Consider the following 22,807-nt stretch of genomic DNA (forward strand, 5'->3'; position numbering starts at 1 on the left):
AATCTTCAGTTTTAAAACATGGATGATTTAAAATTACACATTAAGTCAAAAGCCATGTGGGAATCATTAGTAAACACTGTTCAGATACTTAGTGGTGATATTGCAATGCCAATTGGAGTTGATAAATGTGTGATAATTAAAATAAAGGGGAAGGGTACTAACTACCAAGAAGATATTCAACTCAAGAATTCATAAGTAGAACAACCATGCAAAGTGTAGCAAATTTATAGGTATTTGGGAATCTTTTGTAGAGCCAGGTAAAAACACTGCAAGTAGTTAAGGAAAATCCTAGCCTAAATGATGGGAAAATATGGCCATCAACTCATGGGCAAACAGTAAAAGGGGAAAAACAATAGGGCCTTAGTGATTATAAAGATAAAGGTTCCTCTCACACATATGTGCTAGTTGTTCCCAACTCCAGGGGGCGGTGCTCATCTCTGTTTCAAAGCTGAAAAGTCAGTGCTGTCTGAAGATGTCTCCGTGCATGACTAAATGCCGAAGTCGCACAGAACACTGTTACCTTCCCACCAAACTGGTCCCTATTTTTCTACTTGCATTTTTACATGCTTTCGAACTACTAGGTTGGCAGAAGCTGAGACAAGTAACGGGAGCTCATTCCATTAGGTGGCACTAGGGATTTGAACCGCCAAACTGCCAACCTTTCTGATCAACAAGCTCAGCATCTTAGCCATTCAGCCACCGTGTCCCTTTAGTGATTATATAAACTCTTTTTTTACGATCCTGTAATCCCTTAATTGAGGTCTAGATAAAAAAAAAAAAAGCAAAAACAAAACTTTGGAAGAATCTCAGAAGGAAGAGTTATTTGCAGAAATGGAATCTAAACAGGACTATAAAAAGCAATGGCTTGAAAGGAGATTAGTAAATTGAAAAACCAAAAGAAAGAAAAAATGTATAACTGAAGAACATGGCAGTAGCCTGAGAAAAGTACATTAAAAGGAAATAAAATGAATGTTTTTCTAATGATCAAGAACAAAATTATCAAAGGAAAACTAAGAGATTAGTTTTTTCAAGTATTGGCTATGCATAGCTTTGTTTTTCCAATTTTCACCTCGCTTCTCAATTACTTATTATATTCAGATTTTGACTTAGTTGTCTTTAAAAGGCCTCCTTTATTTACTTCCTTAATCATTGGTTCTTCACTTTTCTGGATGTAATCATTCAAGCTGTGTTTTTCTTCTTCCACAGTCTGTTTTACTTGTATGAGTCCTCGACCACCCTCTGCTCTTTAGGGTGCAAAGCATGATTCATTGTCATAAGCTTCCTTATTTTTCTGTCCAATTTGTCCAACTCTATCTGGGTCCAGTCAATTATTCCTGCAGAGTATCGAATCACAGGTATAGCCCAGGTATTTATGGCTTTTATGATGTTTCCTCCACTCAATTTGGACTTTAATATCTTGTGAATTTGTCGAATGTATTTGGCTGAAGTTAATTCCTTGACTTTATTATGCATTAAGTCAGATGCCTCTAAAATCCCCAAGTACTTGTAGCCTTCTTATGATTTTACTGCCTTTATCATTTCTTCATTCTCAAGTTCTATTCCATCATCTTCTATGACCTTGCCCGCGTTGTTTGCCATTGTTGCACATTTGTCAATTCCAAACTGCATACCAATGCTTTGGCTAAATTCTTTTGTGCTTTCAATTAATACATTCAGTTCAGCTTTTGTTTTACCAAACAGCTTCAAATCATCCATGTACACCAAGGGCGAAATTTTCAGTCCTTTCTTTGCAAGTTCGTATCCACAGTTCATCTTCTTCAAAATGATTGTCAGTGGTAGCATTGAGAGTATAAAAAGTAGGGGTGAAAGGGAATCGCCCTGGAAAATGCCTCGTTTAATTCCAACTTCACCCAGTACTTCTTCATTAGCTATAAGCTTCGTTTTCCAGAGGTTCATTGAAGTTTCCATGAATTTTTGTACATTGCTGCTGATGCCAAAGATTTTCAGGCATTTCTTGATCCAGCTATGGGGAACTGAATCAAATGCTTTCTTATAGTCTATCCAAGCCATGAACAGGTTGGTTTGTCTTTTCTTTGAATTCTTTAGGATTAGTTTGTCAGCAGTTGGTCCTTTGTTCATTATTATTGTTGTTGTTGTTGTTATCAGTAAATAATAACTTCCATTTTGTCACATGCCTGTTTCCAACATCTGATTAGAAAATGCATTTGGTAAACTTGTCTATTATCTTGGAGATTCATAGGAGACAGCAAGCAGATACAAATGACCTCATATATGTTATGGCACCATGGTGGTTTGTAAGAGATGCATAGCTCAGATTTCATTATTCTTGGAGAAATAAAAATCAGGAGCCATCATAAATTTATCACATAGATTAGATTTAACACATACTTCCCTAATCTCCTGGCTGTGCTTGGAGTGTCCTAATCAGATTGCAACCCAGCAGTTATGAAGGCCAGCAGGCAGGTTGATTTAGAGGTTAAATTAAAATTAAGATGGCAAGGATGAGCTGAAATCACATGCGCTGTCCTTGAGAAATTACTTCTGACTTTCAAATTGCTTTCTTCCTCAAATACTTTGACCCCCTGCTGCCACGTCCTAATGAAGGAAATATTTCCATATTAGAACATCAACTAACACAACGTATTATTTTAGATCTATGTTTTAAAATATGAAATTAAAAGGGGAGGCATTTTCAAAGATTTTGTCCACATACTTGTTTGGCGAAGTAATTCTATTCATTTTGGTTTTATAATTCCCCCTCCCATATATTAAATAGAAAAAGAATTGCACTTGCAACGAAAATTAAGCTTTAAAAAAGGTTCATGCGATATGCAGCTGTAAACATCTGCTATGGCCAAAAAATGCGTACCAGTTTATTTAGTCCCCCTTTATTTCATAATGCAACACAATTTCATACTATTTTACATTCCTTCATCTGGCACACTTGGCAACTAGCAGTGTGGAACAATATAACTTTGTGACTGTAGAACACAAGGGAAGATCTACAAGCAGTTATGGAAATGCATACTCTTCTGCCTCATTTCAGCTCCAGCTGGGTTGGAATAATTGCACTCTAAGTAGGGATTTCTAATGCTTAGGAGATAAATTTTCCTCCTTCAGCTAGAATTTCTGATCCCCCACTGTGCAATTACTATGTATGAAAGCCATGCATAAAACCAGAAGGCTGACAAGTTATGATACATAGTTAAAACCTAAAAACTCAATATCACGACTTACTGAATCTATACTAAGATAATATATGGATTTAATTATTCAAAGACTAATAACTGTAAATTAACATTGACAATGTAGCTTCATTGCAAGAAGAAATTGAAAAAAAGAAAGTGGACCAAGGGATAAGCAACTGGAGTAGAACCATTGAAACACTGAAATACCGTAGGAAATTTGAATGGCATTTCAGAAGACTATTTGCATGGCATGTCTTCTCATTGTTCTTTCCCATAGTTCGTCACTATGTTTTATTCAATGAATCCATTTTTAAAAAATGTTCACACAGTTCACTGAACACTAAATAATTAGATTGGCTGTGTTTGCATAACACACTTGATTCCTGTGTCATACCAGTACAATACAATACAATACAATGCAATGCAATACAATACAATACAATACAATACAATACAATACAATACAATAGCAGAGTTGTAAGGGACCTTAGAGGTCTCCTAGTCAAACCCCTTGCCTAGGCAGGAAATCCTATGCCGTTTCAGACAAATGGCTATCCAACAACTTCTTAAAGACTTCCAGTGTTGGGGCATTCACAACTTCTGGAGGAAAGCTGTTCCACTGATTAATTGTTCTAACTGTCAGGAAATTTCTTCTCAGTTCTAAGTTGCTTCTCTCCTTGATTAGTTTCCACCCATTGCTTCTTGTTCTACCTTCAGGTGCCTTGGAGCAGTGTTTTTCAACCTTTTTTGTGCAAAGGCACACTTTTTTCATGAAAAAAATCACGAGGCACACCACCATTAGAAAATGTTAAAAATTTTTAACTCTGTGCCTATATTGACTATAGGCGGGTGTTTTTCCCACGGCACACCTTACACTATGTCACGGCACACTAGTGTGCCACGGCACAGTGGTTGAAAAACACTGCCTTGGAGAATATTTTGACTCCCTCTTTTTTGTGGCAACCCCTGAGATATTGGAAGACTGCTATCATGTCTCCCCTAGTCCTTCTTTTCATTAAACTAGACATACTCAGTTCTGGCAACTGTTCTTCATATGTTTTAGTCTCCAGCCTCTTAATCATCTTTCTTGTTCTTCTCTGCACACTTTCTAGAGTCTCCACATCTTTTCTACATCGTGGCGACCAAAACTGAATGCAGTATTCCAAGTGTGGCCTCACCAAGGCATTATAAAGTGGTATTAACCCTTCACGTGATCTTGATTCTATCCCTGTTTATGCGACCTAGACCTGTGTTAGCTTTTGTGGCAGCTGCTGCACACTGCTGGCTCATATTTAAATGGTTGTCCACTAGGACTCCAAGATCCCTCTCACAGTTACTACTATTGAGCAAGGTACCACCTGTACTGTATAGTATAGTATGTATAGTCTGTATACTGTATAGCATAGTATGTATAGTCCAAAGCATTCTGACATTATGCTAAGACTCGCTCACTTAGCCATTACCATAAAACATAGCAGGGCACAGCAAATCACAACACAACAACAATAACAACAACAACATATCATCATCATTCAGGATTTGCCTTATGCCAAGGCAAAGTATATGAGTTCTGTATATTAGCCCTGTTCACACAGCACTTATTCAATTAATGGTGTGGGGAGTTAGCATATAACCAAGTATAACTAATGGGGTGGGGAGGGGAGTTAAGAGGATCTGGTTACTCATTTTGAGTAGAAACAAAAAACTATGCAAACAGGCAAATGTGGGTTGATGGAGCTTGATTCTCTTGTCCAGCTGCAGAAACGTAGATGAAGTTGTATGGAGTCACTCCAACACTTATGTTCCTTTTATGCCCTCTACTTTTGGGAACCTGGGATGTGGATGTGACCTCCTAACTACAACTGGGGTGATGCTTGATGGCAACTAGGTCAACACAAATTATTTTTTTGCTCCAAAGGCCGGGGGGGGGGCATGACACTTTCCCAGCTTCCTTCTCCTCATCACTATGCTTGCAGTGATGAGGAAGAAAATGCCTTCAGTTTTTCTATTCTGTACAGCAAGTCATGGATGATGCGATCAGTTATGTTATGAGTACATGGCCAAAAGATTGTAGGCTCCGTACAGATAGTGCTCAACTTGTTTAGTGACCATTTGAAGTTACAACGGCATTGAAAAAAAGGGACTTATGACTGTTTTTCACGCATATGACCTTTACAGCATCTCCATGGTCATGTGATTAAAATTCCAACACTTGGCAACTGAGTCATGTTTATGATGGTTGCGATCAGTGGTGAAATTAAAAAAAAATTATTACGAGTTCTGTGGGCATGGCTTGGTGGGCATGGCAGGGGAAGGATACTGCACAATCTCCATTACCACCCCACTCTGTGGCGAGCCAGAGGTGGCATTTGCCGGTTCTCTGAACTACTCAAAATTTCTATTACCGGTTCTCCGAACTACTCAACATTTCCGCTACCGGTTCTCTAGAATCTGCCAGAACTTGCTCGATTTCACTGGTTGCGACCTTCTGACAAGCCAAGTCAATAGGGAAGCCAGATTCACTTAACAACTGTGTTGCTAACTTAGGAACTCCAGCGATTCACTTAACAACTGTGGCAAGAAAAGTCATTAAATGGGTCGAAACGTGCATCTCTGGAATGCCATATGGTATTAATAATTCTCCTTAAGGCAAATGGTACAAAGGGGAAAAATTATTTAGATATAATGGATTAATCACATCTAAATGAAGTCAGTTTGCCATTTATTTTAATGCTGCATCTTAATTCACTGGTGAAATGCAGCCTTCTTGACTTTAAATGTTTTCATTTGCTAAATTGAAAAGTCTGCACATATGGACCTAATTTCCAGTAGAAGACATATGTGTGGTCTACACCGTTGGAAAAAAAAGTGGTGGTTATAAAAATATTGGGCAAAAAGTGCATATTCTTCCCCCTCTCCCTCCCTCCCTCTCTCTCCCTCTCCTTAGTTTTAGGTTGGATCTCTATTTAATGATCATCCACTCTACTTCTGTCCTGTCCTCAGATGCTTTGGAGAATAAATAGAAAATAGGAGAAAATTAAAAACCCTACAGTGTGACGTACCCTGAATGTATTTAGATCAATAAAGAAGAGTGATGGAAATAGAAGACTTTCCTTGGTTAATAAGGGCACAGGAGATCATTCTGTACCCCACATAGAATGTACTGCCTAGAATAAATGTGATTTTGGCATTTCCATATACTCCAAACACTCAAGCTTTTATTGGCAGGAAGAACTACAAAAGCTTTTCTCCTTGAAGCAAGAATGTTCTTCAATGTGAAATCTTGGCTCTTGAGAGCTTTTTGCTTCTGATTTCCAGGCTGTTGGTTTCTAGGTCTCGACATGTGACTGGCACAAGGATGCCCTCTTCCCTTAGGCAGCCATTGGGGAGTAGCAAATTGGGATTTATTATCACTCTGTCCCACAAAAGGAAATCAGAAATGCCTGGGGTCAAAGTGAAATGGCAACAGTTCTTCTTTTCCCTTTGTAGCCACCAAGTCATTGGAATTCTAGCTGGTAACTCCCGAGAAACTGATCATCCAGAAGCTGTTGGCCGACAACTGCTAGCATCTCTGTCAGTAGGTTTACTTTAATGCTCTGTAAAGTAGAACTTGAGATCACAAGCTTACTACGGTAGTTCAGTCCCTACAATGGGTTTCAGATTGAGAAAGATGCTCTTAAAAAGCCACCAATTCAGAGGGCCAGCAACCTCTTTTGGGCAGGGATATAGCCATCTGTTCCTAATCATAGTGGTGCCCGAATGATGAAACGTGATGTCATGACACACCCTGTGCCCTTTTCTTTTTGGCATTGACACATCACATGCAAAGAAAAGAGCTCACATGCCCTTTGCATTGCAATCTCATTGCATGCATTTGATCACTTGCCTCCCTTTAGATACCCAAGGACTGAGGATTGCTTGATGCTGTGTGATGTTCTAAAATTCCTCTTGGTAAGTTTCAGCTATTGAGTTTTATTGATTGAAAACATCTGCCAGCTACAGCTCATGTCCAGTGGTGGGATTCAACATTTTTTTAATACCGGATCTGCGGGCGTGGCTTTGTGGGTGTGGTGTGGCTTTGTGGGCGTGGCAGGGGAAGGATACTGCAAAATCCTCATTCCCACCCCACTAACCTGCTTTCCAGCTCCGTCCTCCTGTTCAGGGCAACAAAAGAAGATCAACAGGGAGGCTGGGAGTCAGTGGGGGTGGGGGCAGCCTATTTGCCGGTTCTCCGAACTACTCAAAATTTCCTCTACCGGTTCTCCAGAACCTGTCAGAACTGACTGAATATCACCTCTGCTGATGAGGCTGTAGAACTCACTGCCCACAGGCCTTCTCTGGGTGAAAGAAAACCTTTCAGATGTCTGAGAAATGATGGCTTAGCTACCTTCCCACTTACGTACATGTCCATATATTTCACACTGTCGTGATTGAGATAACATGTTGCACAGCCGCGTGATTTATTTACAAAACTTTAGCTAAATCATGGCTTAGCACAATGTGTGAATTCAGTCATTCTCTTTTAGCATCATCTGAAATGTCACAAATTCTTTAGAGATTCAGAATGGATTGGGGAGGGGGGGTTCTTGTAACTGTAAAAAAATCTGTTAATTAATTCCAAACAAGGCTTTTATTGTCTCATCCTTTCATCTCTACAATTTTTTTTCCTGGTAGAGAGATAATCGTGTCTTTTACTTGTAACCTTCCTGTCAGTTCCTTCCATTTTTCAGTTTAGGGGAAAAAAATATTAAATTGGAAGAGATGAAACAGCTGCATGGTGTCTTTTGATTCCTGGAACTAAGCCTTCTTCTCTGGAAGTACTCAAAGTCTAAAATTAAAAATGTAATTTAAGGACTCTGACATCCTGACATAGGCCTGAGTTTCTGGAACAAGCAAAGTAGCAAAAATGCGTGTGTGCTTTTGTGACATAACAGAACACATATCTTTGGAAGTCTCTCACAGGCCTCCTGAATCCCTTAGGTCAGTGATGGCTAGCCTTTTTGTTGTTGCGTGCTGAAAGTGCGTGTGTCCGCCTGCACCCATAATGCAATGCATGCGTGACATCCACACACAAACCCCCACCCCTGCGCATGTCCACATGACACCCCCCGCTCACTCCCCATGTCCCATTCTGGGCCTATAGGCCTCCCTGCAACCTCCTGGGACTGAAAACAGGTCACAGGGGTGCACTGCACCCCCTGCACCCCCCCGTGCATGCATGACCACCACCCCATCCATGCATGTGTAACAGAGGTGGGTTTCAACCGGTTCACGGCGGTCCCCGCGAACCGGTTGGTCGGCGAACCCATAAGTAAGTAACTTCCGGGAATGGCAAAGGGCGCACCCGCCCGCCCGTGCTCCTTACCGGTCTTTGAAGGCTTCTGCGCTTCCATGCAGGCGCATGGCACATACAGCGCCTGCGCGATTCTCCGCAAGCAGCTGGATGGCACATACAGCTCCTGCATGAGTCTCCGCGAGCAGCTGGAGCATCACGCAGGCTCTAAGACGCATGCGTGAACCGCGCACGTGCATGAGGACGCCGCCAGCCCCGTTCCAACCGAACCGATTGGAACGGGATTAGCAACCCACCCGATGTGTAACCCCCACACACGCATCTCCCGCATGTGCCTGCATGCATGCGCTGCAGTGACCCAAAAATCAGTTGGCTAGCGAGAGGCACCCACACATGCGCGGTGGAGCAGAGCTAGGCCGATGTTAGCTCATGTGCCCACACAGGGGGCTCTGCATGGCACCTGTGGCACACTTGCCATAAGTTTGCCATCACAGCCTTAGGTGATACCAGCATTGGCACATTAACATAAAGATCTGTAGTGTGTACTGAATTCAATAATATTTTCTTGATCTTGTTTTTCGGTGTCATTTTCAGGAATATGTGTTAGCTTAAGAGCAGAGAAACAATCTCTGCTAATGTATGAAGTTCTTGAACAACACTGCAAATATTCTGCTTTCTGAATGAAGTCCTTTGCCTGAACTCATCAAAAAAAATGGAAGAATAAAGTTTATTATTTTTGGATTTCCATTCTGCGAAGCATTTTGTAATGTTCAATGTTTTCTGTGTTTGAATTATTTTTGAAAGAGTAGAAATTCATTCCCTCCTGAAATAAAAGGAGCTTGTGACATTTGAACATTTTATTACACTGTATTGCTTTTTATTGATTGTTCTTAGCTGCCTGAAATTTGCAGGAAAGATGGATGGCCATAGAACTTTTCTAAATAAGTAAGCTTGAGATTTACTTATAGGGGATATTTTTATATTACTTACAAGAAAACAAAAATAATGCCATCTCCACACTATTAAGATGTGCAGTTTTATTCCTGCCGCATACAAATTTAACCATCTCAGGTACAATGGATAAACAGTCTAATTGTCCTAGTCCCAGTTTTGAACTGGATGCTTGTTAGTGAATCATAGGTTTTTAAGAGATACCACCTTCCTTAGCCATCTGGTTTAAAGGAAACAGTGCAGTGATTTAAAATCAATTTAAAAGCAAAACAATTTAAAATCCCAGATTGAGGGGACTCTCCTCTGAAGAGGCGTGATTACTTTTCAGTCGCTCAAATTTTAAAATTACCCAGCATGTTCCATTATGAACAGATCAATAGAAGTTCCTTCCATATGCTCAAATAACTGTTGGGTAAGAAAAACACATGGTATGTGGGCAGCCCTGAGCCCACAAAGCAGCACCCATTCTTGGGTGAGAAATTATAATTATTCTAAAGTTCTTGGTGGTCTGAAGGCTATGAGTTTTCCCCTCCACAACAAAACACCAAATCGATAGGAGCCAGAATTACAGCCTCCCAATGTCAATGTCAGAGCTTTCCTCTTCTTTAGCACAACTTTAAAAAAAAAATAGAAACAAGCTGAGAAGATGTTGTTTTACTGGCTGACTTCCTGCCTCATTAACTGAATAATCCATTCAAGCAGTTCAAGGCTTAGTTCACAGTAGAAGAAGAGCTGTCCTTGAAGGGAACTGGGAATGCAAAAGAAGAAATCACAGGGTTGCAAAAATGAAGACTGATGACCTATTTTAATTTTCTCGTTTGATTTGCTCTTGATCTGGTATAAGTTGGCTATGCTGGGAATGTCACTAGAAAAGGAAGCCGGGGGACGGCCCCAGAGGGCGGACAGGAAGTCGGCCATGCTGGGAAGGTCTCTGACATAGGAAAAGGGACGGACAGAAAGTCCTTCCTGGCCAAAAAAAGGGTGAAGTGGTAAGTCACATTGTTTGTTTGGTATGTATTTTTAGTCCTCAGTATGTCTCCCAAAACCAATTAACAACGAGTTCCGGGGTACAACTGTATTTATGACTGTCATAGCATCCCTTAGTCACATGATCATCTTTTGTGCCCTTCACAGTTGGCTTCCACAAGCAGAGTCAAGGGCATTGTAATTGCAAGGTGCGGTCGCATGATATCTCACTTAACAACCACGGCAGAAATAACATTGTTAATCTGTTGCAGTCCTGTGATGTCTCTCTTAATGTCTGCAACAGTTAACATCAAAGTTGCTGGTCCCAATTGTGGTCATTAAGCAAGGACTGCATGCACTTCTGTATTTCAAAATTCAGTGAAAGGTTACACATCCCTGCCAGAGCCCACCCACTCAAAAGGTGAGTATTTTCCACATGTACAAAAATACACATTTATTTCAGAACATATACAATAGCAAAAAAAAAAAAAAATTACGAAGATATATTATACAATCTTGAAGCTTTTGGAAGATAACTGCATTACTTTCAATATATTATAATAAAGACACATAGAATACTTATGTAAGCTCTGCCTGCAATGCCATCACTACCACCACCAGCAAAATGTAATGCCATTGGAGAGCATCTTTATAAAACAAAAGAAATATGGGACAAATAAAAATCAATAGCCAAATGGAACATAGATAGAATGGTGATATACATATAACTTGGACTTTTAAGTTACAAAAAAGGTCAAAAGTCATCCTTTATTATTTTTTTCCCCTCTTGGTAAAGGAAGAAAATGACTGCAACTACTGAACAAGCTCCTCCTAAAACTTTTAAGACATCCTTTCCTGGAGAACAATGAAATGGACCATAGGCTTCAAAAGAGCAATACAATACCAAAGCTATGAAGGCCAAGCCGATTTTAACACATTACAGCCAAATCACCATGGACACGAAACATAAATTTACAATGTCCAGAATATATCCGAGCTATTTTTAAAAAGTTACATAGCAAGCACGTACACAAGTGTTTGCTAAGTGTTATACAATCAAGTGTTTCTCTTAAAACGTGCCATGTGACCTTCCTAGATACCAGGAAATGTCTTTTAAAATTGCAGGAATATAGCTAAGAAAACCATTCCACTCAAATAGCTTCCTCCGTTCCCTGATGAAGACGACACCTCCTTGGATAGTAAAGCAATACCAAGTCAAATTGAAATAACATTCTTTGATATCCGCTGCTCAAACGTAGGATTCCTCTGTAAAAAAATTCTGGTCTGTATCCTTGAATTTGGGATCACTGCACAACTTTTTCAGCCATTCCATTTTATTAGCATCAGTTCCCTCCGGGGTTTTGGAAAAGCTATTATTTGGAGCCATTTGAAATGAGCATTCATCCTCAGCCTTGACTGAGGGGCGTGAAGAAGCACAACATTCATTTTCCAAGTTGATGTCAGCATCTTTGGGCTGTCTGCTCAATGAAGATTTATCAGTTTTGGAATCTGCTGCTTGCTGGACCGCAACTCCTGGGAAACGTGCGGTTTCGTTTAACTTTCTCTCTGTGACCCCCTGATGGTCAGCCCCCAAATCAGCCTCTGGCTTGGGTTTATTTTGAGACTGTGGCTTAAGACTGGGTGGTGGTGGTTTGTGAGGAAGAAACACTGTAGAATTTTCCTCTTCTTCCTCTTCCTTGCTTTGCTCTGCTAAAAGCTCCAAGGCCTTTAGCCGTTTCTCCTGGGCCTCCATGACACAAAAAGGAAGGCTAGTGAACTGCCCAATGTCCTGAGGAGATCCATTTCCCAAGTGCCCCGCCACAGAATTGACATCCGTGGCACAAACGTTGCCCGTTCCTTGTTGCCCCTGAGCTAAATTACTCTCAGAGGGAAATGTTGTTGACTCCAAAGTTATTTTCACGGAAGTGTTCTTTTTCTCATCCTGCTTGGAGGCTCTTTCCCTTTTCCGTAGAGTCCAGTTTTTCATGGTGGAAGCACCGCTTTTCAACCATGTGCTGGGGTGCAGAGTGACCGGGTTTTTGTGAGGAAGCCATTCCAAGTTGTCTTTCTTAATAGGTATCAAGCTGCTGGTTTGGTTATTGTTGGCTTGGTTAGAAAAAGCGCTAACTCCAGATCCAAGGTGGCCTCCTGAAAAGGGATTAAAATCAGGAGAAACCTCTCCAAATTTCCTCTGTGGCTGAGAGGCACAGTCTAGAGGAGAGGAAGCCTCGGTTGGGGTAAACACCGAATAGTCCGAAAACTGGGAAAAAGCACTATCAAGAGAGCTCATCGAAGACCCTGATGGGGACGTTCCTGGGGACGAGAGGCTAGAACAGCTAGTCCTTGAGCAAATATTTAACCTAAGTGGTGGCGGCAGGAGGAGACGGTTAGAAACATCTTTCTTTTCACTGATACGACTTTCGGGACCATCCTTGCTGCTTACTTCTATCCCCATGACCAAATTCTGATTGATAAGTTTCTGGCCTTCTACTTGGAGAGAACGAAACTGCTCGAGATAGTCTTCATTTGTGTGGGACAGAACAGCATCGCAGCTGGCTTTGCGCACAGCACTTTCGTGAAACCCACCGAGCGGTGTAAACTTGGAGTCAAGAAGACCAATCGTGGGCTCTGAACAGCGCCTGTGCCTCCTTGAGCTCTTCAGAACGTCTGAGATGGCCGTTGATGAATAACCTGAGGTGACGGAACACAGAGACTCGTTCTCCGAATGCTCCCGTGACGAGGATTTGTGATGGAAGCCCACAGAAATGGATACTGGCTGAGATTTGATGGACAATTTAATCTGAGCATCTCCAGCTTCTGGCGAGTCCAAATCACAGTCGCTCAAGGTCAAAACGGAGTCTCTGCTCCTGTTCTCTTTCCCTCGTTTTTTAAAAAGGTTGTCAAATGCGGGGTCCGCGCAGTCGTTTAGTTCGTTTTCCAAACTGTCGTAGGAGGAGTCATTCAGATGAAAAGAAGAGAGATCTGCAAAAATATGAAAACGGGTGTTACTGAATTTTAAGGTTTCATCAGCTCAATCTAGAGCAAAAACTCTGAATAAAACAACAGTAGGCTTATTTACTACTTTACAGAGGTCGATATTGGAGCATTTGGAAGCTGCAGCTGGTGCAGAGTGCAGGGGGGGTGGCGAGACTAAGCAGTTTTTGGGAGCCCAAGCATGGCCCATGTACAGTAACCACCACTCTGCGAGCTGCACTGGCTGCTGATTTGTTTCTGGGTGCAATTCAAGGTGCTGGTAATTACCCTTAAAGCCGTTTATGGGATGGTTCCAGGCTACCTGGACCAATCCCACTGGGATTGGTTCACCTCACCCATGCCAGCACAGGAAGCATAATGCAGGCCCCATCAGCCTGAGTATTCCGGCTAGTGGGCTCCAAGAAAGGGGACTATTCTGCCACTGCACCTGCCTCTGGAACATCTTAAGCTCCCTCCCATTCACCCACCCCCAAATTGAAGTTGGCTCCATCCTGGTTCTGCCAGTTGGCTTGGGGCTTCGACAGAGGAGCTTCATGTTGGGGGTGTCTTGATTGATTAACAAAGATCCCACCCACTTCTCCTCTCATCTTATTCCCTCCCCTCATCTTTTCAAATAAATTGATGTTATAGTATTGTTATTTCCATTCTTATAAATTATACAGTGTTGTCTTTTAATAAGGTAAGCCACCCAGAGTTACCATGTGGCAAAGATGGGCAGCTAATAAATTTTACAAACAAACAAACCTGCAAATATGCTTATCAGTTGTTGAACTAATTTTATCTATTCTTAGAGACATCCTGAGATACCTTCCAGCAGAGTGATGGCTATGTGGAAGGCTACTCAGTCACCTTCATGTGAATTGTTCCTAGGAGTCTCTTGCGTTTTTGACCACAAGCTGACTAGCTCCATTGAATATTCTGAAACATATATTGCAATCCAGTGGTGGGATTCAAATTTTTTCACTACTGGTTCTGTAGGTGTACCATGCCTTGGTGGGCATGGCTTGGTGGGTATGGCAGGATACTGCAAAATCTCCATTTCACCCCATTCCAGGGGAAGGATACTGTAAAATCCCCATTCTCTCCCCACTAACCTACTATCCAGCTCCGTTCTCTGCTGCAACAGAAGAAGACCCAGCAGGGCAACAGAAGAAGACCCAGCTGATCAGCTGGGACTCTGATCAGCTGCAATTTGGGAGGCAGCAAATAGAAGGGGCAGAGCCAGCCAGAGGTGGTATTTGCCAGTTCTCCGAACTACTCAAAATTTCCGCTATTGGTTCTCCAGAACCGATCAGAACTGGCTGAATACCACCTCCGTTGCAATCCTCATTTTAAAAAATGCCAAAACAACAAGTTGCAAAAACTAGGCTAAAAAGCTAGAATATTGCAATTTCCTCCCACTATGCTTTTTTTTCTCTTTAGTTTATCTTACCTGAACCATCTTCCCGGTTGTCATTTTTGGGCATAATATCTGCAAAGACAGAAGTAAGTTCTTCCCCAAAGATCCTGCAGCAATTTTCGATGAGAAACTGTACAAGGACAGAAACCTGTGAACGAAGGAGAATGTTGAGATTAAGGCATGAAGGTCACCATGGAATTCAAGGTAAGTCAAAGAGTTTTTTTTACAAGACTCCAGCTTGCCTCTGCCGGCCCACCAGGTAGAAAGTTCACTTTTAACTTGTTTTATACTTTTCCTCCTTTAATGGAATTAATGTCACAGCATTTTTAGTATTAGCGTTATATGTTGTGAAAAAAATGTGCAGTTATGTAAACCTTCCGAATGCCCTTTAATGACAAATCTCATCCTATATTTAAAACATGTTCTTTCAAATCAAATCAAATAAAAGCAAGTGAGACTTCCTTCTCGTTCTGCTGTTCCTTTGGCACAGAGCAGGCTTTTCCTGCAGATCCTTCCTCAGCTCAGTATTAGAACATTTTCCTTGTTATCTCTTGTCAAATTATGTGCTCTCTGATTTCTATGCCAGTTCTTTTCCTCCCACACAAATCCTCCTATTGAAACCTGTTTGTTCTAGGCTGCCTCCCAAAACTAGGTTGGAATCCGAAAATGTTCCACAATGATTACTGATCACATTGGCAAAAGAGGAGACGTGTAGGAAGGTGGCTGCTCTTCATCTGTTAGTTGTTGTTGTTAGTGGCGAAGTCATGTCTGACCCATCGCAACCCTATGGACAACGTTCCTCCAAGCCTCCCTGTCTTCTACCATCCCCCAGAGTCCATTTAAGCTCACACCGACTACTTTGGTGACTCCATCCAGTCACCTCATTTTCTGTCGTCCCTTTCTTCTTTTGCCCTCAATCTTTCCCAGCATTAGGCTCTTCTCCAGTGAGTCCTTCCTTCTCATTAGGTGACCAAAATATTTGAGTTTCATCTTCAGGATCTGGCCTTCTAAAGAGCAGTCAGGGTTGATCTCCTCTAGGACTGACAGGTTTGATCGCCTTGATCGCCAAGGGACTCGCAAAAGTCTTCTCCAGCACTATAGTTCAAAGGCCTCAATTCTTTGGCGCTCAGCCTTTCTTATGGTCCAACGTTCACAGCCATACATTGCAACTGGGAAAAACCATCGCCTTGACTATACCCACTTTTGTTGGCAGGGTGGTCATCTGTTAGTACCTAGTGCAAATTCTTGTTCACCAATACTTCCACATTAGCAACTATATATATTAATGTATGTGGGAAAACAGTGTCACCTGCTTGAGACAAGCTTAAATATCAAGTAGATGAATAAGGAAAGGCTACGACCTTGAACCAATTCAGACTGGATGCTTAATACAGAAAAGTATCTGTGTCTTAATATGCACCAATGCTTGCCAGGAAGACAGAACAGTGCAATGTTGGATTGGTAAGTAAGTAAGCTCTTTATAGCATGGGTCATTTTGAAGCCACATTCCATATTACTACATTACCTATGTACTGTAGAAAACTTTCTAAAGTGCAAGGGATCCAGCAGCACTCAGAAATTGAGACCTACTAGCCTATTTCTTGAAAAAATACAATGCTTATGTACACTCCCAACTCTTTTTTCAAAGTAGGCAATACCATTGCATTACCCCTCTTTGGACGTGATAATTGAGAAGGTGCTGTACTCTTGTTCTTCCTCTTCTACTGTTTCCTTAGAATATCTGAAGTGGTTCCAAGGAAAGAACCTGAAGAACTGTTGCTTACCTTCTTGGTGAATTCTCCTTCAGTCTCAGGAGTTGCAGGAGCTGGAGGCCAGAGCAAGCTGGGTGCGATGCACACTGCTAAATTGAAGGCGGTCATCTGGTTGCCTTCAGACTGCTTTTGTATGCTGTGTAATACTCCAAAGAGGTAACACAACAGCACTACATTGGCTCTTGGAAGCTGTTCCATTAGTCTAGAAACACAAAATCAAAAAGAAAAAGCTTCAGAACTGACTCTCAAAATTCTCATTTTTAAAAAATCTGGCAAATACCACTCACTCATCACAAAATCTCCAGAACCATAAAGCCTACAAACTTTAAATTTGGCATGTATGTTCCTCTTGGCTTCTAGGTGCTCGCTAAGAAAGGATTTGTCGAAATGACCATCACATCATTAGTATTTCTTATACAGTATTATATTAACACACTCTGATGCTAAGAAGGTAGGCATTCTACTCCCCCTCCCCACCTGAAAATAGCTCTGTTCCAACTGCCAGTTGCAACTGGGTGCTGGTGGGATTAAAGGGCTCAAGCCTATCTATTTTATTGTTGTTAGTTTTACAATAATGTCTTAATCTGTAGCAGAAACTTAGCTTAACGTCTCTAACAAAATAATACAGTGCCTTTTTAAATTACTCATTAATTTTCAAGCTTTATATGTCAATTTATCAAGCCCGACCATAAATTTATATTTATATTTATATATTTACTGTATCAGTTTTTTGGAAAATATCAAGGAACAGTGGTTGGAAGCCAAACTGTAAAATATGTATGTGTGTGTGTGTGCACACTCATACACAAACACACACACACACTTTAGAGTTTGGCTTCTTATCATTGTCCCTTGATATTTTCTGAAAAACTGACAAAGGAAATTACGCAAACAATGTTACCTCTGGATGATTTTCATTTTCTGTTCATGGTTCCCTTCATCCATTAAGGAAACCCACTGATCACAGAGCTCAGATGAGAAGATGCTTCCTGGGATGTTGCGAAGGAAATCCTTATTGAAAAGGAAGAGAAACATATACATGAGCAATCATTTCAAAATATACATTAAAAAAAAGTTTGAGAGTCTACCTGTTCTATTAATTAATTAGAACGGAGCCTAGAATTATATGCAGAACGAAGCCTTTCACTGAATTCCAAAGAGACGTTTCAAATCAAATATTTGGAGGATTCTATGATTAGGAAGATCAATGGGTTACAGAAACATCTCAGCACTAGACTAATACCCATGTTGCATGTGCTAAGTCTCCGAATTGTTTGTTAATGTTTTAAATCCCAATTTCAGGTAGTAGGGTAACTTAGAGTAGTAGGGTAGCTCCATAACTTCTTTATGGAGTTGTTCACAGGTTCCTTGAATTAATCTGCAGAGTTCTACATTATTTTATTTTTTTTCAAAGGAACAAGATAATATCTTCATATCCAGAGATAGGCAATTCCAATGGTCAACTAATTGTTACACAGAGTGAAAGAGATTCCCATCTACCTTAAACACAGAGGCTATCACAAATACGGATTCGCAAAGTAGGTGTACATCTTCACCCGAGTCAAGCTTCTCTTTCAGCTCCCTGCAGGATTTTGCATTTGCTGAACGTCTGAAAATACCCCGAGTAAAAGGTCCCTCTTGATAGAGAAAGCAAAGCATATCCTATAAAAGAAATATATAATAAGTACATGAAACATAAATTGCCAAGTGATTTTAGCAGATACCATATTCTGAAAAAGCATCTAGCAACAACAGTTTTCTCTTTCTTCACTAGCCTATTCACATACAGAAGGCTTTGGCAGTGTCCTTTCCCCAAACTGCCTCTCTCAAGTTAGCCTTCAGCAGAAGACTCAACAATTGAGGTATTTGGGGTTGGGGGGAACATTCAAGATTGCTGTTATGCTTGCAGTGAGGACACAATTGCAGTTTTGCCTGTGCCCCAGTATGGAGAAATATGGATCAGACAAGAGTAATCAATTTCACATTAGGGCTTTTGAGTGCTAAATCTAGTTGACCCAAAAAAATAATCAGATTTTTTGAGAAAAAAAAGTTTTGAAATTATATTATTTATCAGAAAAATGGCAAAAAGCTTGAAATTTGTAGTATAGTTTACATAACAGATTTTCCATTTTACATAAGTAGGCTCATCAACTCTTTATAACCCCCCCCCCAAACACTAGCTGAGGTTGATCTTGCAACACTGCAACATTCTCATAATTCCACAATTATGGAATAATCAGTAGAAGTTTGGCAGAACTTATGAAAGGGTTAGTCACCACGACATTCCTCCAGGCCTTCCTGTCCTCTACCATCCTCTGGAATCTATTTAAGCTCCCGCCCACTGCTTCAGTGACTCCATCTAGCCACCTCATTCTCTGCCGTCCCCTTCTTCTTTTGCCCTCGATCTTTCCCAGCATTAGGCTCTTCTCCACTGAGTCCTTAGTACTCATTAGGTAGGGAAAGTATTTGAGTTTCATCTTCAGGATCTGGCCTTCTAAAGAGCAGTCAGGGTTGATCTCCTCTAGGGCTGACCTCTAGGACTGACCTTAGTCAACTCCTAACCAATTGGTATGGTCTCCTCCTGCATTCTCATCCCACATATTTTTATCTTCCCAGTTTAGCCCAGGAAACTGCAACCTTGAGCCTTCACAGATAATGAAATATGATTTCTCTTGATCTTGACACTACATTTCTGTTCATGATGCCTTTGCTGTTATTAGGGTTTTTTTTGTACCCACGTTGCATGATGTCATTTGCCCTATATCAATATCAATTGGTCTGAGAGGAGTTCTTTTTTCCCCCCACCTCTTTTTGATGATAGGAACATTTATCCTTCTCCAGTTGTTTGGTATTACCCCATTCTTCCAGGACTTCTCAAAGATCACAGAAGGTTCTTAGTTGTAATTTCCATTCCATCTGGTCTTGAAAACTAAATCGATTCATGGTGACCAGATGTTCCTCAAGCCTCTTTTAGGTTCTCACTCCTTACAAGCATCAATCCTGCTTAAATTCATTTCAGAAAACTTCCTCTTTCAGGACAATGCCAAAGCAAGGTAGGAGTTAAGAAGCTCTGCCTTTTCATTGTCACCTGTAACTATCTTTTAAAAATGTGGTCTCTTCTTCCATTTTCTTTCTTATTACTATTGACAAAGCCAAAATACATTTTTGTTACTCTTCAGCTTCCTTTGCAATCCCAATTTCCTTTTGCACTTCAGCCTTTCTGTCTGTGAATATTGGCTATCTGCTCTTATACCAATTTTCCATTTCCTGTATATGTCCCTTTCAACTCTTAGCTCACTCAAAAATTCCCTAGGCACCCACAATTTTCAAAGTTGTCCCATTTTTCCTTCATCGGAACAGATACAATTGCACTTCCTGTTATCTTGTTTTTTGAAAATTTCTAACCTAAACCTCCTTACGCTTCCTTTGACCTGGACCATGGATTTATCTCCATGACATCTTCTGTAGTTCCTTTATATGCTTCTTGAAATTGACTCTAATTCTAATGCACATTCTATCCCATTCTCCAGCTTCTCTTTCTGGGATATTTTGAATGTCAAGGTGTCATGAACTCCTGAAGTTCTCACTACGTTTACTTCTTTGACCAATTCTTCCTTAGGATTAACATTAGATTGATACCATAAGAACCAATTTCCTTATTTCTTCTTCAACCTTCCTCAGCAAGACCACTGAGGAATTTGGGAGACCTTACATTCTTGTCCAAGCTGTATTTCCAACAGATGTCTTGATAGTTGAAGTCTCCCATTATTACCATGTACAATATCTCTCCTTGAAAGCTTTGTAATCTGGTCCAGAAACGTATTATTTAGGTCCTTTACTTAGTTTGGTAGTATACAATATATTTCCAAAATAAGTTTCCCCAGATTTTTGCCGTTACCCATTCTTTTATTCTTACCCAAATGCTCTTAAGTGGACCCTCATGCTCAGATTTCTGAATCTCTCTATATGCATTAATGTATAACACAGTATTAGAACAGACGCTTCAGTCCCTTAATGGAGAGTTACCTTCACCCATCTCTTCTTCATCTTCAGGACAAAAAGAAGCATCAAAATATAAGGACACTTCTTTAATAGGCCTGGAACTCTGTGCAACATTTTTCAATCTCTCCATACCATTCACTCAGTTTTCTTCAATCTTCTGGGAGGTTTGTCCACTTTCTGTCTCTAAGTCGGGAGATTTCCATATGATTGAAGAATTCCTATCTTCTCTAATTAGACAGTTGGGATGGGGTGGACAGTTAAGTTTTTCTCTGACTACTTAATCTGTACAACATCTTTTCAATCCCACTTTATCTATATCTATCTATCTATCTATCTATCTATCTATCTATCTATCTATCTATCTATCTATCATCTATCTATCTATCTATCTATCTATCTATCTATCTATCTATCTATCTATCTATCTATCTATCTATCTATCTATCTATCTATATATATATATATATATATATATATATAAATATGGCTGGGTGTGTGTATGTTCCAGCATAACTCTGGAAAGCCTTGAGTAATTTCAACTGAACTTGGTACACAGATGACTTACTCTCTAGAAATAAATATTGTGGGGGGTAAGACACCCCTAAAACCCCTCGGGGTGTGTGTGTGTTCTGTTAAGATACAGCCTGTTGTGCCTTAAAATGGCTTCTACTGTACTGCCGTAAAATGGCTTCTACTGTACAGCGCAGTGGAGTTGCCATGGTAACGGTTTCATAGTACTCCACAAGGGGGCTCCCTCTGGTAAGAGGGAAAATCCAACATTAGAAATTATGTTTGCTCCCGACATTTTCCCCCTATAAATAAATACCCAGGCAACGCTGGGTTATCGGCTAATGTTAAATAAAATCAAGGCTGGGTTATATTCAGTTTATTCTTCACATTTTCTCTTTTCTTAGAACTTTGTACTCTTTTCTGAAAATCCCTCCTTAATGCTTTCCCCATCTCCAAAGTCAACTCTATTATTGTTGTTTTTTTACAGATCGAATTACTATTAATGAAGTTAGGATGCATTATCTTTAAGACTTCTGGATACACTTTTGAAGCTCAGATGTGCAAATACATCAAACCCACTGGGTCAGGCTGACTGGGGGAATTCTGGGAGTTGAAGCCTATCCATCTTACAAGTTGCTGTAGTTTAGAATGCTGCCTTAGGTGGATGTTTAAGAAACTTCTGAAATGTTCAGTCTGCCTCTTTCTTCCATCATCTCTTTATCATTCACATTTAGCTATTTGTGTCCCTTTTCTTTTTTAAGTATTTGGTACTTTGCTAATCTGAAATCATTCCTCATACTGATCAAATTTTGCAGTGCAACAACCAAAGTAGAGTTTATGACCATATTTTTAGTTACACTTAACTTATCAGAGTTATAAGTTACAAGGTTGTTTTAAAAAAGAACCTTTAAATGTGATATTTTGGAAGGAACCATATGTTGAGGCATGTCTCATTTCCAAATATAGTAACTGTGGGAGTTGTGGTTTATGCACAAATTCCTGTACCCTTAAGGGGAAGATAAGCAGAATGCATATGTGTATCTAATTTGTATAAAGCAACACCAAATGGTAAATCTTTGGGAGAGCTATGCGTACATTAAACCAGGAAGGTAAATGGTGAATGTTTCTTCTGCAACCATGGTTTGAAGCCACAGTTTGAAAATGTACAGTTGTAATAACTCTGATACACAAATAATGCAGAAATTGCATTTAGCATGAAGAAGAAAAAGGAACAAAGTTGATCTAAAAGGAAGGGAAATCTTCAAAGAAGCTCCTAAATTATCTTTGGCACATACATGCCAACCTATGCTTTAGCCTTACTATTTCAACAGAAAGACTAAATCTAAGAAAAGAACAAGTCGTAATATTGGTTGATTATTAAGGTAATAGATATAGTGTATTGGTCTTATAATAGTAGTCCTCATAGCAAACAGCATATATTTTCTTATTATAGTCTAAAACAGGGGTCTCAAAACTTGATTTCATTGAGGGCCGCATCAGGGTTGTGTTCGACCTCAGGGGGCCCTGGTGGCCGTGGCCAGCTCAACATCAATTGTGTCAGGGGTGTCTGTGGTGGCCCAAGTGCTGTGGCAGCGAAAGTGGGCTCCCGAGCTCAATTTTAGGCTGCGACAGCCTCCTTCAATCCTCTGCCAGTGAAAACGAAGCTCGGGAGGAGCCCACCCGAGCTTCTTTTTTGCTGACAGAGGCATGGCAGGCCAGTACTTCGTTGTTTCCAGGGTGGCCCCATAGG

At 40.5% G+C, this 22,807-nt stretch overlaps 1 protein-coding gene across 2 annotated transcripts in view; it reads right to left on the reverse strand.

Moving 5' to 3' along the window:
- Nucleotides 1–9,485: 9,485 nt before the first annotated feature.
- The window catches only part of ARHGAP20 (Rho GTPase activating protein 20), a 105,404-nt gene continuing 92,082 nt past the window's right edge, over nt 9,486–22,807 (reverse strand). For both annotated transcript variants that reach the window (XM_087721201.1, XM_087721200.1), the window contains exons 11-15: nt 18,046–18,207; nt 17,447–17,556; nt 16,558–16,747; nt 14,807–14,921; nt 9,486–13,362 (exon numbers count right to left, since the gene is read on the reverse strand). In XM_087721201.1, coding sequence (XP_087577327.1) covers nt 11,630–13,362; nt 14,807–14,921; nt 16,558–16,747; nt 17,447–17,556; nt 18,046–18,207 — 2,310 coding nt within the window. In that variant the 3' untranslated portion in view covers nt 9,486–11,629. The remainder of the gene's footprint in view (nt 13,363–14,806; nt 14,922–16,557; nt 16,748–17,446; nt 17,557–18,045; nt 18,208–22,807) is intronic.

This window comes from Thamnophis sirtalis, unplaced genomic scaffold (genome assembly GCF_051295495.1).
Source record: "Thamnophis sirtalis isolate CommonGarterSnake01/CBP01778 unplaced genomic scaffold, rThaSir2_p1.2 scaffold_8, whole genome shotgun sequence".
NCBI lineage: Eukaryota > Metazoa > Chordata > Lepidosauria > Squamata > Natricidae > Thamnophis > Thamnophis sirtalis.